General features: G+C 47.5%; 6 protein-coding genes across 6 annotated transcripts in view; 2 read left to right on the forward strand and 4 right to left on the reverse strand.

The window, feature by feature from the left end:
• Positions 1–113: 113 nt before the first annotated feature.
• On the forward strand, positions 114–1,841 carry PAAG_00143 (hypothetical protein; the record flags this gene model as incomplete). The annotated part of the gene is made up of 1 exon (XM_002797558.2): positions 114–1,841. One exon carries the CDS (start codon positions 114–116, stop codon positions 1,839–1,841), a length of 1,728 nt encoding a protein of 575 aa, XP_002797604.1.
• Positions 1,842–2,180: 339 nt separating this feature from the next.
• PAAG_00144 (ATP-dependent RNA helicase DBP9) lies at positions 2,181–4,250 on the reverse strand (the record flags this gene model as incomplete). The annotated part of the gene is made up of 4 exons (XM_015843920.1): positions 2,181–3,321; positions 3,383–3,861; positions 3,920–3,996; positions 4,055–4,250. The coding sequence occupies 4 exons, from the start codon at positions 4,248–4,250 to the stop codon at positions 2,181–2,183; spliced, it is 1,893 nt and encodes a 630-aa protein (XP_015700255.1).
• A 744-nt stretch (positions 4,251–4,994) lies between these two features.
• On the reverse strand, positions 4,995–7,574 carry PAAG_00145 (hypothetical protein; the record flags this gene model as incomplete). Its single annotated transcript, XM_015843921.1, has 9 exons — positions 4,995–5,328; positions 5,405–5,535; positions 5,605–5,651; positions 5,710–5,766; positions 5,848–6,365; positions 6,441–6,602; positions 6,668–6,962; positions 7,083–7,369; positions 7,432–7,574. The coding sequence occupies 9 exons, from the start codon at positions 7,572–7,574 to the stop codon at positions 4,995–4,997; spliced, it is 1,974 nt and encodes a 657-aa protein (XP_015700256.1).
• A 991-nt stretch (positions 7,575–8,565) lies between these two features.
• Positions 8,566–9,739, forward strand: PAAG_00146 (hypothetical protein; the record flags this gene model as incomplete). The annotated part of the gene is made up of 6 exons (XM_002797561.2): positions 8,566–8,669; positions 8,752–8,895; positions 8,983–9,032; positions 9,322–9,414; positions 9,474–9,593; positions 9,690–9,739. 6 exons carry the CDS (start codon positions 8,566–8,568, stop codon positions 9,737–9,739), a joined length of 561 nt encoding a protein of 186 aa, XP_002797607.2.
• Positions 9,740–10,364: 625 nt separating this feature from the next.
• PAAG_00147 (hypothetical protein) lies at positions 10,365–11,633 on the reverse strand (the record flags this gene model as incomplete). The annotated part of the gene is made up of 1 exon (XM_002797562.1): positions 10,365–11,633. The coding sequence occupies one exon, from the start codon at positions 11,631–11,633 to the stop codon at positions 10,365–10,367; it is 1,269 nt and encodes a 422-aa protein (XP_002797608.1).
• Positions 11,634–14,475: 2,842 nt separating this feature from the next.
• PAAG_11055 (hypothetical protein) overlaps positions 14,476–15,176 on the reverse strand; it is a gene marked incomplete at both ends in the record, with an annotated part of 2,035 nt that continues 1,334 nt past the window's right edge. Inside the window, one exon of the mRNA XM_015846765.1 lies at positions 14,476–15,152. Within this exon, the coding sequence (XP_015703569.1) occupies positions 14,476–15,152 (677 nt within the window). The remainder of the gene's footprint in view (positions 15,153–15,176) is intronic.

Here is a 15,176-nt window from a genome sequence, read left to right on the forward strand (position 1 = left end):
TTCATAGATATTATTATTTTGTGGTATGTTATTTAACGTCATATTTGGACATGTTTGTCTCTACGGATTTAGTTCTTCTGTGGCGTCATTCCCTTCCACCTACGTAATATATAATGCCCAGGCTTCCACACACCACCAACCCCTCCAGTATTCCATCAAACATCCACCGGCTCTCCAAAGTAGCCGATAACGATATGCCCAAGAAATACCACAAATTCACGAACTCCAAGCCAAGTTCCACCGTCCATCCATCGCTCACCTCTTTTGCTGCGTTAGGCCCCAAAAATGGCGGCTCCAAGGCTGAAAGCGGTCACTCCGTGAATGATCTCATCCGTCACCTTCGCCGCACGCAAGTGTCCAGACATGATGAGGCTGTCGCAGGACCTTCGCTGGTGGCTCCCAGATCTGTCCATCCCTCGATACGGAATTTGCTGGAGCTCCCTGAGACTCCTCCTCCACGCCCGCGCCCCGGGACCCGGGTCGTTGGTGAGCGGAGGGTGCGGAGAACACCTGGCCCTGCTGCTCCCATGAGCTGGCTAGTTCCTAATAATATGACGGATAGAGGGCAACCTGGGGGCGAGAATGAGCACGATGATGTTGGCAATGACATTGGCGGGAGAAATATTCGGTTAGATCGTCTGCCAGGCATACTTTTCCCGCAAGAGTGTAGCCTGCAGCATATGATTTTGAAATCGATGGCGCTGAACTGGGACTCACACCTCTTGTACGATGGTGTGTTTCTGTCTGAGCTTCCAACCCTGATGAAGCAGCTGCTCCTTAGCTACATTGCTACATATACATACCACGCTTCAATGGAGATAGGAATGAAAGGCTTAAAACCTCTCTTCCTGGATGGTTCCGAAGACGATGTCAAGGAGACCCATTCGGATGTTATTCGTCTGGACCTGGGCTCCGCTATTGGCCGCTGGATCACACTCAAGCAACTGACACGAGAGGTGAAGGCTACGGATGGACCTGAGTCCCTTTCCCACTCCAAAAAGCAAGAGAACACACCCCCATTCTCCTGGGAAGAAGAAGCAGAGGCACAACACTCATCCTCCATTATCTCCACAACCCTGCCTCAACCCCTCCAACAACGCTTCCACAACCTCAAATTCCTCTCCCTCGCCAACCCCATCCCCCAAGAAGCCAACTGGCCCTCCCTCCTCAACCTCCTTAACCACCTATCAACCATAACTCACCTTTCTCTCGCCTTCTGGCCTACCCCAACCCTAACACCAAACTCGCTCACAGCAAGCATGAAAAGCCCAAAACTCAGCTCCCTCACCTTCGCCTACGGCGGAACAGATATGTATTCCGCGTTCGAAAACAACTGGATCGAGGCGGCTGCCGTCCTCCGCAAACTCTCCAAGGTAACCTATTGTCTCAAATGGCTGGACTTGGAAGGGTGTAGCGACTGGCTGCCAGCGCTAAGCTGGAATGGGATCGATGCGCATGGGAATTTCCACGTCACGGCTGGCCCGGAGTGGAACGGGGCGTGGAGAGGGGTTGAGTGGCTGGCTCTGGGACCGGGCTGGTTCCCGGATGTTTCTGATGTGGAGGACTTGTATTTTATTTACGAGAAGGATAAGGCACTTCTGCGTGGGGTTGAACCTGAAAGCGGTGACCCACCTACACCTGGATCTTCGAGGGTTCGTGATAGGAAGTTTTGCATAAAGGAGCGGGATGAGTACCGGAGGCTTATTGGGTCTGCGCTTGAGGTGAAGAAGCAGGTGCAGGCAATTAGGACAAAAGGGGGTGGGAAGTGGCTGGAGGTTACTCTAGGGCCGGAGAGTGAAGGGGAGCTTAGGATGAGGGTGTGTGGGGATATAGTAAAGTGACGAGTGGCACTTCGCAAGTGGGCGTATGAATTGGCCGTTGGGATGCTATGTTAGACCTCGGTGTTATGATATCTATGATGTAATGAATTAATACGATACCTAGCTACCTCCACTTTGTAATACTCGTGGGGAGTTGTTGCATAAACTTTTTGGATACATTTCGGATATCTATCTATGTGCTACTACTCATTAAGGGGCATTCACAAGCACTTCTGCGCACTTTCCGTATATTACCCAGAATACACACACCACTCCTCTACACACATAGAAAAAAACACAATAATGATATTACTGCAACTATGTATATATTTTCGCTCCGAGTATACTCAACCAACCCGGTCAATGCTTCCCGCTGGAATTAAACGTCTTCAACGGATCAACCCTCTTTCCACTCTTCCCCCCTCTCCCTCCCCTTCCCCTGCCCCGATTCCTCTCCCTCGCCTTCCGAATCCGATTCTCATTCGTCTTTTTAAAACCCACAAACCCAACATCGGCGCCACTACCACCGGCAAGACCGGCTTTCCCCTTCGTCGGCATCAAGTAATCGGGAACGTGTTTCAAATGTGCCTGCACACGGGCAGCCCGCAACTCCCCATCATGCCGCAGCTGCCTCAGCTCCTCTGGATTCTCTTCAAAATGGCGCTTGAGCTTCTCGCTCTTGAGAAGTTCCTGCCGGATCTCTCGCGCGCGAGCTTCCTGCACGGCGATACGGGTCACGGCACGGAGCGCATCGGACATTCTGTACCGGAATGCCTCGACCTGCTTCATTTCGAAGTGGTAGGGCTTCACCTCCTGACCGGCCTTGACCTGTCGTTTGGTGATTTTGGCTAGCACTGCTTCGTCACGCTTGGCGGAGGGGAAGCTGGTGGGTTTGTGCTTGCCGAATTGGTTAGAAGGGACGACGAAGGAGAGGGCCATGCCTGTCTTTCCGGCGCGGCCTGTGCGGCCGATCCGGTGGGTGTAGGATTTGGCAGTGGTGGGAAGATCGAAGTTGAGGACGCAGGCAACATCTTGGAAATCGATGCCGCGGGAGATACCGTAGTCCTTCTCCTTTACGGATTTTTTATGTCGTTTACTTGGGTGCTCTTGGACTTCTTCATCGCTTGAATCCTGGGCGCCATCTTTTGACGTCTTGGTATCTGAGTTTTCTTCGCTATCTTCCTGCCCTGCACCTTTGGGCGCTTCATCTGATTTTCGGTTTGGCTTCTTGGATTTCTTTGGCAGTTCACCTAGAACTTCCTGATCGTCTGCAGCTATTATAATATCGTAGACACCCTTGTTGAATTCCTGCACGACGTGAATGCGAGAATTCACCGGCAGTTCGGAATTAAGTACGCAACTTCTGATGCCAAACTGTTCGAGAAATAATTTTAATCGATAGCATCGGTCTACATCTCCAACAAATATGATGCATTTGCCCTTGACAAGTTGCAGTTTAAATATAACATATGTCAAGAGAAATTTCTCATCTTCCGCACATCTAATGATACGATTAGTAAAGTGCGTCTGAAAAGATAATCCACGCCAAATAGACACCATACCTGACAACGAATTGGCTTATTCCAGCCCCTTCATCGTCCTTTTCCTCCAACTTCAAAATAACTGGATTTCGACAAAATAAACCTTTCAGCGTATCTACTTCGGACGAAAAGGTCGCACTCATCAAAAAGGTCTGAACACCACGAGGCACCGCTTTGGCTAGATTCTGCATATCCTGCTCATATCCATATGAAAGAACGAGATCAGCCTCATCAATGACTAAATGTGCCAAACGCTCGAGAGACAGCGCGGAGCTGTTAATATTGACGACTGCCCGACCGGGAGTGGAGATGACAACGTCAGGAAGGTCGGCAAGGATCGAGCGTTGTACAGCGTCAGAAACCTTCTGTGTAAGATTCGCGGACCGTATATTTTTACCCGCAAAGGCGCAGAATGAGGCCACTACCTTTTGCACTTGTTCTGCCAATTCCCTCGTTGGCACGAGGATTAAAGCCTGGACGGCCTTGTTTGTAGGATCATTCTAATTGAGCTGTCAGTTCCCACCCTTCCAACGTGCTTATCGGGTTAGGAAGCGGTACCGTCTGCTTTTGAAGAATTGACTGCAAGATGGGCAACAGGTAAGCGGCAGTTTTTCCGGATCCGGTCTTTGCGCGAGCTGCAGTGATCTTAGAAAGGCAATTTTTGAGATTCAACGGGTTAATATACTAACACACCTAATACATCTTTTCCGTCCAGAGCCAGCGGAATGGCCTTTGCCTGGATCAGCGTTGGTTTAGTGAATTTCTGCGCGGTGAGGGCTTGGAGAAGCCTGGGATCGAGATTCAAGCTCTCGAAACTGGGGGTGCTGTTGTTTTTCTCCGCGGGATCTCCAGGTGAAGGGACATTGTTGGCATCTAGCTTCCGCTTCATGACGAGCAGCCGACAAGAATTGTTCCTGAGATTGGATTCTGTATGTCTGCTCCGTTTTTTGATCCAGTTATCTTAAGGCTCAAAAAAGAGTTGAAACTTTCACAAGTCTTGGCACTATTCGGCCCGTCTATTAATCCGGGTAAGTATAACAACCTGAACCATCGAACAGACGACGAGCTATCAACTCATCTAGTTTTTGGACTCTTTGAACCTATCTTGTTCCAGTTTAATTACGCTGATCCGCTTGAAATAGCATTGCTGATTCTACCTTTTGTGCTAATAATAGATACCCGAAATGATTAAATAGAAGAGTGGCATAACGGGCGAGTGTAAATGAACTAACTGCAACCTTACTGACTGAGCTTGTTGGATGAGTTGTCACCACTCCTGAAAGCTAATTGGTGGCATCTTCGAAGGAATCAAAAATCAAAGCAACAGAACGAACGGACAATGGCAAGCACCACATGATTTAATCTAGAGAGATTGAGCAAATTCAGAGGTGCAGACAAGAAATGAAAGAGAGGATGGGGGGAAAGCATGCGTCCTGGATGATTTGAGGAGAAATTCATCCTAAATTTCCAGGTCTTTCAACGCAACATTGGCGCTGCATTAATGACTAGTGTAACGTATAAAACCTCAGGTTTACTGTTTGCGCACTATATTTCTTCAGAATCGGAAATTTTTACCCGGTGGAGAAAGGAAATCAGCTCCGAAACTTAGGTAGCTGCTTATACCGCCCGGAAGCTACCGAGATGCACTATAAGAATGTCTCGAGGATTTTGAGATAGAGTGCCTTTTCCAGTTCTTAAGAAGGAGGGAAATACATCCATTCGTCAATTTGCCAATTGACTTCACCTTGACGTTGTGCTCCACCGTGTACACCTTTCCGAAGTCCAGTAGCGATGCTCCCATCAAGGTTTCTCCCTCTTCAGGGACGACGATAAATTCATCTTGAATCATTGTACTAGTCTTGCTGTTGAGATCTTCTCTGGGGCCATCCCGCATACGGATGATGGCATGGGCTCTGTGGTCGAGAGATGTTTTGTTGATACCACGTCCTCCGTATGTGCGAATGGCCCTAAGGACGAGAGTTGAGCTAAATAATACCTCCCTCACTAACTAGTTAGTTAGTGAAATGGATAAGCAACGCTTACAAACACCAGCAGCAGTCCTTTTTCTCCGCAACCACAACCATGCGACGGATCTTGCTATACACATGTTCGTTGTGTAAAGTCAACGTCGTCCCCCTTTTACCCGCTGGTTCGTGCCACAACAGAGAGAAAATCTATCGGAAGACATACATTAGTTTAAATGAGATAACCAAGGTGGAATCAATTTTGCCTTTGGGACGTACCTGGCCGGTTTTGAAATATCTCCTCGGGCCCTCTCTCACGCAGAAGCCTTCGAAATTTTAGCGCTTCTCACTTTCAGAATAGTTTGCACAGTGGTCATTGCATACTCTCGCCCAACGACACTCCCGCGTCGGTTGGTCCGATTTTCCATCCGGGGTCAAGACCTAAGTACGGGAAGTTTGATTAGTACACACCCGTATGGGTATTGGCATCCGTGCCCAATGAGTTTATGGGGTGGTGCAAACCTTCTTCCGTTTTGCTCCAACTGGGAGCAGCGTTTCTGCCATGTCCCTGGAATGTGGATACATGAGTAATTGGGTCGTAATATTGTGTACCCCAAGTTGGTACATATGGACTTGACCGGTGTGCATTTGGATATTGCAGCCAGGGGTTATGATAACCCGGAGGATGGTTATCTGGGTAAAGCAAGCCAGAGAATGCTGGTGGAAAACTATAGCTATCCTCAGGATGGATGGGATACTCTGAATAATATCCAGGCTGCGGATTGCTCGGGCCTCTATCATATCGAGTAACATCTGGCGGGTACGGGGAAGCCGCCTGCAGCAGCGGATTGTGTGGTGTTGATGACAGATGATAACGAACGTTCTGGTGCGGATTCTCAATACGCTTGCTCTCTCGACTACATGTCCCAACCTGTCGCGTGTCATGGGTATTCAAATTGAGTCCCCGAGTCGATTCCACTACATCGTGGTAACGGGTCCTCTCGGCATGGTCGTGAACGGCATATGCATTATGTGACGTTCTGCATATTTGTCTCAGTTAAACTTAGATATTCGATGATTATGCCTTGGATTGTGGAATATTAAGAGTCAAATACGTCAGTGTTCTTGGAACATTGGGTGACTGGATGGCAAAGTGCAGTGCATCCGACCCCCTTCCGACTTGCCCAGCCAGCAGTGGACCTCCCTGGCGGGATGCCCACGGTTCTCGACCAGATTCCTCTTTTTGTTCTTCATACTCTACAGGTTGGTCACGGCGCCTATTCCTCAGATTTCTTTGTTAATATTGCAGAACCCGTTATCTCTCCCAAGTCCGAATACATACCTAGACATGATTTTTAGCCGACCCGCGCGTCTAAATTTAGTTATACAGCTAGGGATACGATAGAAAGGAGGAGGGGGGTGGAGGCAAATATGCTTATTCTTCAACTCCAGGAACATGCGGCAATTCTCAGGTGCCTCTTTTTCAACCCAGATTTCCAAGTGTAACAGAAATAATGCGACCCATAAGTAAGCCAGCCGGCATTGCGGCTCCGCAATTTCGTTCAACTGGAAGTGCACCAGGAATGCATGTTTGTGCTGGTCCTTCTTGGATTGATGCGAACCCGTGTAGGCCTGCCCTGGCAGCTAATCGATATGCCCCGTACCTACGAATCATGGGGAGACGCTAAATAAACCCGAAGTTTCCTTCTTTCATCGTCATGCACGATGGCTAACATACCTTACGCATGTATACCTACCTCTGAAGCAGATATGCCTGATGACAGGGGAGTTTGTCAAATAAAAATGGCCCTTGCCTGAACTTTGTTTAATCCCGGCCGGCGGCATCATGGTCAACGTTTCGATCTCGTCGATAGTCGAACACGTATCCCAAGCCTCATCTGTATCGCGGCGCTTGCAATTCCCTGTACCAGCCTGTTTAGTAACCGTTCGATGACACCTACGGGACAGGAACCTGTCTAGTAAGAGATCGGTTATTCTGACGTTGCGGGCAGTGTTCCCAAATTGTCCTTGCAGATGCTGGTAACTACGTGAACATGTTCTGGTTACAATCTTAAAAAATATCGGCAGTTTCAACATTAGACTAACTTTCTCCCAATTTCCCGCAACTTTCTGCTATGAATTCCGCTAGTTATCCTCCCCGCATATTTAGTCAGCCATCTGGCCTGTCCCATGCGAAGAAGACCCGGGCGATGGTCGTTATCGAATTGAAAAACGGTCCTGGCTGCCATCGCTGTACTTTTTAAAGCTTGGTAATTCATACCATACAACGATTACCCCTGGATAGATCCGCTGTCCAAAAGCCATTGAGAATTCAGCGGCTGTTCCCCTTCTTTCAATTCAGAAATGATGGTCCTTTTTTTCACATTTTTCCGGGCGTCATCCATCACATCGAGGATCGTTTGTTGCCCTTCAATCGTTTCAAAGTTCACATCTCGCATTTCACATCTTGCTAAACCCTTCTTCAAATTTACCGCCAAATTGACTGCGTCCTAACTCTAGCTGCTGGGTGCTACGCCTGCGGTGGCTGCAGGGCACTCCAACACCTGGTTTTTCTCTTGTCGTGTCAGAGAAAAGGAGACATGGTTTTCAAAACGTTCCCGTCAATACTGCGAGGGACTAGCAGTGGCAACATGAGCAAACCCTCGATATTCACCGATCAGAAAAGCAATACATTCCCCATAGACTACATACTAATATTTATTAATCTTTATAGAAAAGCCACTCAACAGATCTTCCCGGTAACCCATCTAACCCTGGCGATGCTTCCATCTCGTATCGACTTGCCGAAGCACTCAAACAACCTTGATCTCAAAACAAATCCAACACAAGGAGTGCTACGAAACTGCTATTTTATCCTGTCGTGGGCCTTTTTTTTAAATTTTTTTTTTTTTTAAAAAATTTTTTTCTTTGACCAATTACATGTGTCGCTGCGCTGTGGTAATTATAAAGGATGCTGTGTAAGTCCTTCATAGCTTCTACGACCCATAAGGGAGCAAAGAGTAAAATTACGAGTAAAAAAAAATCAACCGCTGAATCAACAAAAAAATTCTGTCACATTTCTGAAGATTCCGGGTACCATTTCCAAGGTTTATTTATTTCCACCAATCTCACAAATTCTTTCCAAAAATTTCAAACTTGGCGCTAACTGAGTATTAGTGGCTATCATCGTCTCTGAATGCGTATATCCAAGGAAAAAATATGGATGATAATAACATAATAATGACCGTAACCTATTCCGGGGATCGAATGGCTCAAAAGCCCCAATCTTCCTCAGCCTTTGTCCTGGCCAGGGCTTTCCCGGGCGCTTATTCACCTGCGACTAAGTTAGTTAACTACGCGGGAAGTCCGAAGGACCAAGAGAAGGCCGGCAATCCGTGTCGTGTAACTAACTAACAGCATGCACAGCGCCCAGCACGCATCACCGTTCCATTCTACTCCAAATGGGCCGGATGCTACATCGCCTCACGACAAGCAAAGGAATTTCCAACGTCGAAACCCATTAGTTAGAACTGAAAATGCCGAATTGTCATCAACCCTTGAGGAATGGTTGTAATGTAGTTACCGTTCAACTGTATCGGTGCGGTTTTGCGGTCGTGCAGGAAGCATGCAACGCGCCGGCCCGCGACCGATGAATAGCTCTCCCATTAAGACTTCGCATCCATGGATGCTGACTCGGGACCTGTGTCGTTAACTAGCTAGTTAACTTGGGAAGGGGATAAAATCCCATTATCGCCATATTCAATTCTCTCCACCCAGACCGGAACCAGAAAGAGAGAACGCGGGAGAAATCAGAAGGGAAATCAGGAAAAAACTTGCTGTTTCATATCTGAGGGCTCCCGACGTTTAATCCTTCCAGTTTTGCACTTCCATAATCTATCTCCCTCCGTACACTGGGCCACTAACAACATTTTTAAAGATCGAAGCTCGTTTTCATTGGCCTCACCCAATGAATCTTAACCCCGTTTAGACGTTTAGGTTCCCGTAAGCCTAAACCAGCCCCCAGATCAGAACAAAATATTTCTCAAGTCGCAGGCGGTGAGGTTGCGAAATACCAGAAAATTTCGAGAGGTTGGCGATGATGTTCAACAAACATCATGACAACTGCTGACACTAATATATACGGAAAGTTTCTTGCCATCCTGATCCCAGTCGTCAAATCACCGCCACGAACCCCTTTAATCCTGTGCCGATTTGCACGAAAACCTTATCCCGCGCCGATTTGCTGGGGTGGGCGGCAACATATGGGGGTACGCTCACTTTTGTGACTTCTATGAAGTGGTGCGTTAAGATTGCAAAATAACTAAAACATCCGTCGAAAAGAGACGCCACTTTACCTTTCGCAGCGTTTACCGCACCCTTTTACGAAGGCTTCAAAGATGGCGTTTCCAAATAGACGTTGTTTTGTAGTTACGCATTATACCTTCAAGGGGCATTTATCCATAGTTGATACGCCGCCCCATAGTTACGTGATAGTCAAACTGTTGCTGATTCCCCAGCGACGTTCACACGGACTAGCGTTACCATGAACAATATAAAATATATCCAACCGAAATACAAATACGAAAGCTTCCCAAATCTCACACTTCAGTTGGAGTCTCCACCTTGTTGGCGGTGTTTTGCCTGTATTTGAAGCGACGAACAGTGACGAATATACCTATTACCCACAAACGGACAGACACACACTTTTTTTTTTTTTTTCTTTCTTTTTAATTAAGGCACCTGGTTATGGTGCTCCTAGATGTAGCGGGCTGAGGAGTTGGGCATTATTAATTTTTCAACCTACAAGAAGCCTTAGCCAAAGAAAAACAACTATATATGTACCAGAATCCCTCATTAATAGCGTTGTACCGTACCCGTCCATACCGATAGAATCCAATTCCATCATACATTGTCAGCTATGCATAACTACATAAAGAGGCAAATGAATGAAAGCGAAAAAGGGAAAGGAAAATAATCGAAGCCAAGAAAACAAAACTAAAAACACATGGCAATCTTTAGAACCCAACCCAGCTCAATCCCTAAGACAACCGACTATCATCATCCTCCCCCTCACTCTCGCTCAAACTATCCCTCCTCCCCCTCCCCCCTCCCCTCCCACCGCCATCCGCACGCCGATACCCCTTCGACAAACTAGGAATGGGATGGTGATAACTCTTCGTCCCTGTCCCCGCATCAGGCTCCCCCAGACTAACCTGCTCATACATATAATCCGAACTATGCACAGACGACATATCCAGCGGCTCTGCATAGCTACCCGGCATAGAGCTGCGATCCCGCTTGCGCGGACTAGACTGACGGGAGCGCGTAGCACTTGCCCGTGGCCTGCGTGGGCGGGATGGAGGGGCTACAGAACCGCGGCGGTCACGGTTATGGCGCTTAGAGAAAGTGGAGTCAGTCAAGCGACGTTCCTCAGTGACGTTGCTGATAGTATCAACCTCCCCGGTGGTGAAGGAGAAGCCAGAGGTGTTCCGTTGCTGTTGGCGCTGCGGCTGGTGGCGATCTGGCTCACGTGAGAAATCCGGCAGCGGACCAATTTGGCTATGTGTCTGGCTCTGAGTCCACTCGCTGCCCTGGTGGCCGTTTGAAGTCGTGTAATCTGAAGTGTGATATTCACCGTCTGGTTCGCGGTTGAGTCCACCCACTCGTGCCGGTTTCTCATGTCTGTATGCGCGCATGTCCTCGTCACCACCACCTTCCCAATGCTCCTCCTTCCGCCTGCGCAGTAACTTCTGCTTCGCCGTCTCCCTGATCCCTTTGCGTTTCAACTTCTCACCAGTTATAGTAGTTGAGTCGTCGACTGTCGTGGTACCATCGCCAGTGCTATGATAATCGCTGTAACCTCTACCAACGACGCTACCGCCACCCAGATCCGTGCTCTTAGTCACATCACTGAGGGTTCTACCGTGAGAATCCTTACGGCGTAACACGGTAGATTTATACTCTTCCCAGTCACCCTTGCGCCAAACGAAGCCACCGTTTTTCGCCCAGAAAAAGAACCAAATACCAGCCAACACGAAAGCGGCGCCTAGAAGGGCAAAGAGTGCCATTAGGCCTTGCATGTTGATGTTGGCTGGGTTGACGATTCCTCGACTTGGCTCTACTGCTTTTTCCCCGCGGGTAACGAGTGTCTGGCCTAGCTCTGCCATGGGCGAAGGCGACTTGGATAGAGTGCGTTCGCGAAGTTGGGAGATCGGGAAATTGTGCGAAAGTTTGCGTTTTGAGAGAGCGGTGATGTAGTCTTCCATGGAGTCAGAGCTACCTCCGGGTTTGGGAAGAAAGGGAGGCATGGCTGTGGGATTTTTAGGTGGGGGGGGGCGCTGCAAGTTTGATATCAGGCAGAAGGTGAGATCAAGGTTCGAAGAAAAAATTGCGAGAAGAAGATGTGAAATCCCAGGCTGGGAAGATTTGTCAAGAAGATGGTTCAAGACAACATACAGGAACCACTCACTCAACGAGCCTTCGTTTCAAACCACTAACTTCCCGTCTAATTTGATTTCTCGACCCCGATTAAAGAAAGCTGAGCCCAGCCAGCTCTAGCTGGAGGTGAATCAGCAAGGGCACTCCAATCTCAGTGAGAAGCCCTTCTTCCTCCACCCATTTAGATACCGTAGTAAGAGGACGTTACTATGCGTCGATCCGAATAACGACCAAGGGCTCACCTGCTAACGAGTGATGGGTATCTTATCGACGTATGTAGCTGAAGTAAACAGAGCGGTGGTATGTGTGTACAGTGTGGCCTGCGTCAGAAGTGATGATATTTGGGCAATCCCCTTAGCAGAGAGGTATAATATCCAGCCAGCAATATAAGGAAACCGGAAAATTGGATCAAAAAGAAAAGAAAACAACCCGCCTCCACTTTGTCTGGCTCGTCTCACCAAGACTGCAGTTTTAAATTAATTGAGGCTGGGGAGTTGTCCGAAGTCGAGCAGTGGTTGTTGTTGTTGTTGTAGTTGAGGATGACCTCATTCCCGTCCCCAGCCTCCCTTTTTCGCTTTGTTTACATTGGGGCCGTTGCAGGGGACAACGATGCTTATGTCAGCCACCGCAATTCGGCAACGTGGTTTTGCGGGAGGATCCCTGTGCTAGGCTGAATACAGCTAGCGCACATTTTGAGGGTTAAGGTTGTGGATCGCGCGGGAAGAAAGTCTCCAGGCTTAGAGAAAGTATAAAAGGAGATGTCAATGGAGTCTGACTGAATACTATATCTGACATCTAATGAAGGTTCAGAAAAGGGGAATGGAATATGCCTATGAGAAACGGTGGTATAATGTTAAGAAGGCTGAAGCCAATTTGGAAATGTGCATAATCTATGTTAGCTACATTGTGGTATTTCAGCTAACCGATTCATCGGGGATTCATGCAAGGACTTTGAAAATTCACACTAAAAGTGGCTGAATATAAAAGCAAGTTGAAGCAGCTGGCCAAGGACCATTGAGAGAAAACCAAATTAGTCGCAACAAATCGCAAGCATATAATAAGGTATTAGAGTGATTGTCGAAGAGAAGAGGTGATTTGAGCCTATATTACACGCGCAAAAGACAGGAGGGAAAAGAAGACAAATAGATACAAAATACTTCGCTAGCTCGGTGTCAAAAGTTGAACACGGATAGAGTACAGCAGATGGAAAGGGCAGTTTGATGAAATGGAGAGAATAAAAAGCCAATGCGGGGAATATAGGACATGACGGGTAATATCAGAACGGGTGAAGTAAGGGGCAAAATCCAAAACTATGCTGAGAATATGGAAAGTTCTGAGACAGAAGGGATACGGGAAAGTAAATCAATATTCACAATATTCACGTAGATATAAATTCATTTGCTCGAGGCGAACGTGAAACTTTATCGTTCGCGGTTCTCATCCAGCTGTATAAGAAAGCACCAAATAACGGATGAGGAGTTTCAAGGGGTACCCCGGGATGGATATTTCGAGAATATGAAATCGGGGTAAGATGATGAAAATAATATATATATTAAAAAAAAAATGCTTTCTGCATGAGAGTGTTGTACAACAATTAAAAGAAAGAAACACAGAACTCGCATGGAAAACGATGAAAGACGAGGAAAGAAGAGGAAATCATAAAATCAAAATAAAATAAAATCAAAAAGACGATGGAAGACGAGCGGGATAAAATACAGAGACATCATAACTCATTGCAAATCATTTGAACATCGTACAAATCGTAAAAAGTAAAAAGAATAAAAATAAAAATATATTATAAAAAAACGACTCAATCTCGTACACGTATTAAAAAGTAAGAAAAAGGAACAAAAATGAATTAGTGAGGACGGGGAAGACTAAAATTCAGTATACATAAACGAGCAGAATATAAAAGAAAGGGGAAACCGGGAATCGAAGTGGAAAGGACAGCAGGAGGATATGGAAAATAACATAATACAATGAGAAACAAATAGACGAGGAGATGATGAATAGATGATGGGACAACAGTGATAAATAGCACAAACGGTAGAGGTACATACGGAAAAGATGGAGGGAAGCAGTGCAGAAAAGAGGGGTATCATGGAAGCAGTAAAGTCATAACGAGAGCAAAAGACAGCAAAAATCATTTCCCAAGTACATGTTTTCTATTTTTTTTATTTTTATTTTTATTTTTCTCTGTTCAAAACCTCAAATCGCATTCATGTTCATGCTAAAAGGGTATATCGCAAAACAATACAAGAAGGAGAAGGCAGAGGAGCATGGCGGATACATTTGGAAAATGGCCGCGAAACCAAAACCCAACACAACATTTCCTCTGGCTTTGCTTCCATAACGACTGTGTGTTCTCCACGAACATCACAAAAGAACGCCAGGATGGGGAGGGCGGGAGTTGACTCCCATAACGAGTTTCCCTTTTTTCTTTTTTTTTTTTTTTTTTTAAAAAAAAAAGGCCCTAAAGATCCAGTCCACAAAATGAACATCAATCAACATGACCAGAGTAAACGTTTCGAAAACCCTTACCCACTACAACACAATCCATCAAACAGAGGGGCCCGCTACGCATCCAACATTCCCACCCACTGTATCCAGACCGACTCGACCTCCTTCTTGCCCGATCAGACTCATTCTTCTGTCGTAGCCTTCGACTCGCATGATCCTCAATCCCCTTCCTTATCCCTCCATTACCGTCACTCAGCATTTCCGATTCAAGACAAGGTATCTCTTCGGCCTGCTGCGGCCCTCAATATTCAGCTCAAACACCCCCTCCTCGCCAGAACGCACATTGATCCGTCCATCCATGCTGTCCTTCGACAACCCGATCGTCAGCCCTCCAAACATCACCGTGATACCATCATCCTCTTGCCGACTAGCGCTGGCGCTGGTGGTAGTGCTAACCCCCAGGCCGCTCTTGGTCTTCGCATCACTGCCACGACTTCTATCTGTTGGCGTGCGCAGGCTGCCACTATCACTGTCCGCGAGGTTGCTGCGGCGTGATTTCACAAGTGTGGCTAGTGATACGGGCATCGCGCGGGAGGAGCGGGATGATTGATATTCTTCCGCCTCGCGCTGTCTCTGGTCTAGGATGTCCTTAGCTTGTGATTGCTGCTCTAGACCATAGACAGAAGAACAGCGACGGCGGCTTGTTTTCGACGGAGATGCGTGTCGGGCACTGACGCGGCTATTGTCGTTGTAGGGAAGGCGGGGCAGACGCGGGTTTTTTTCCTTGGGATGCTGGGTGGGTTGCGGGCGTGGAGGGAATGGGGTCTCGCGGGCATTTTTACGGACTGGCCTGGTGGTGTGGGAAGGGAGGGCACGGAGGGCTTTGGAGGCCGAATGCCTCCGCACGTCGGGCGGTAATGAGGGGGGAGCTGTTGAGCTTCCTTTACGGGCGG

This window comes from Paracoccidioides lutzii, assembly GCF_000150705.2.
Source record: "Paracoccidioides lutzii Pb01 unplaced genomic scaffold supercont2.1, whole genome shotgun sequence".
Taxonomy (NCBI): Eukaryota; Fungi; Ascomycota; class Eurotiomycetes; order Onygenales; family Ajellomycetaceae; genus Paracoccidioides; species Paracoccidioides lutzii.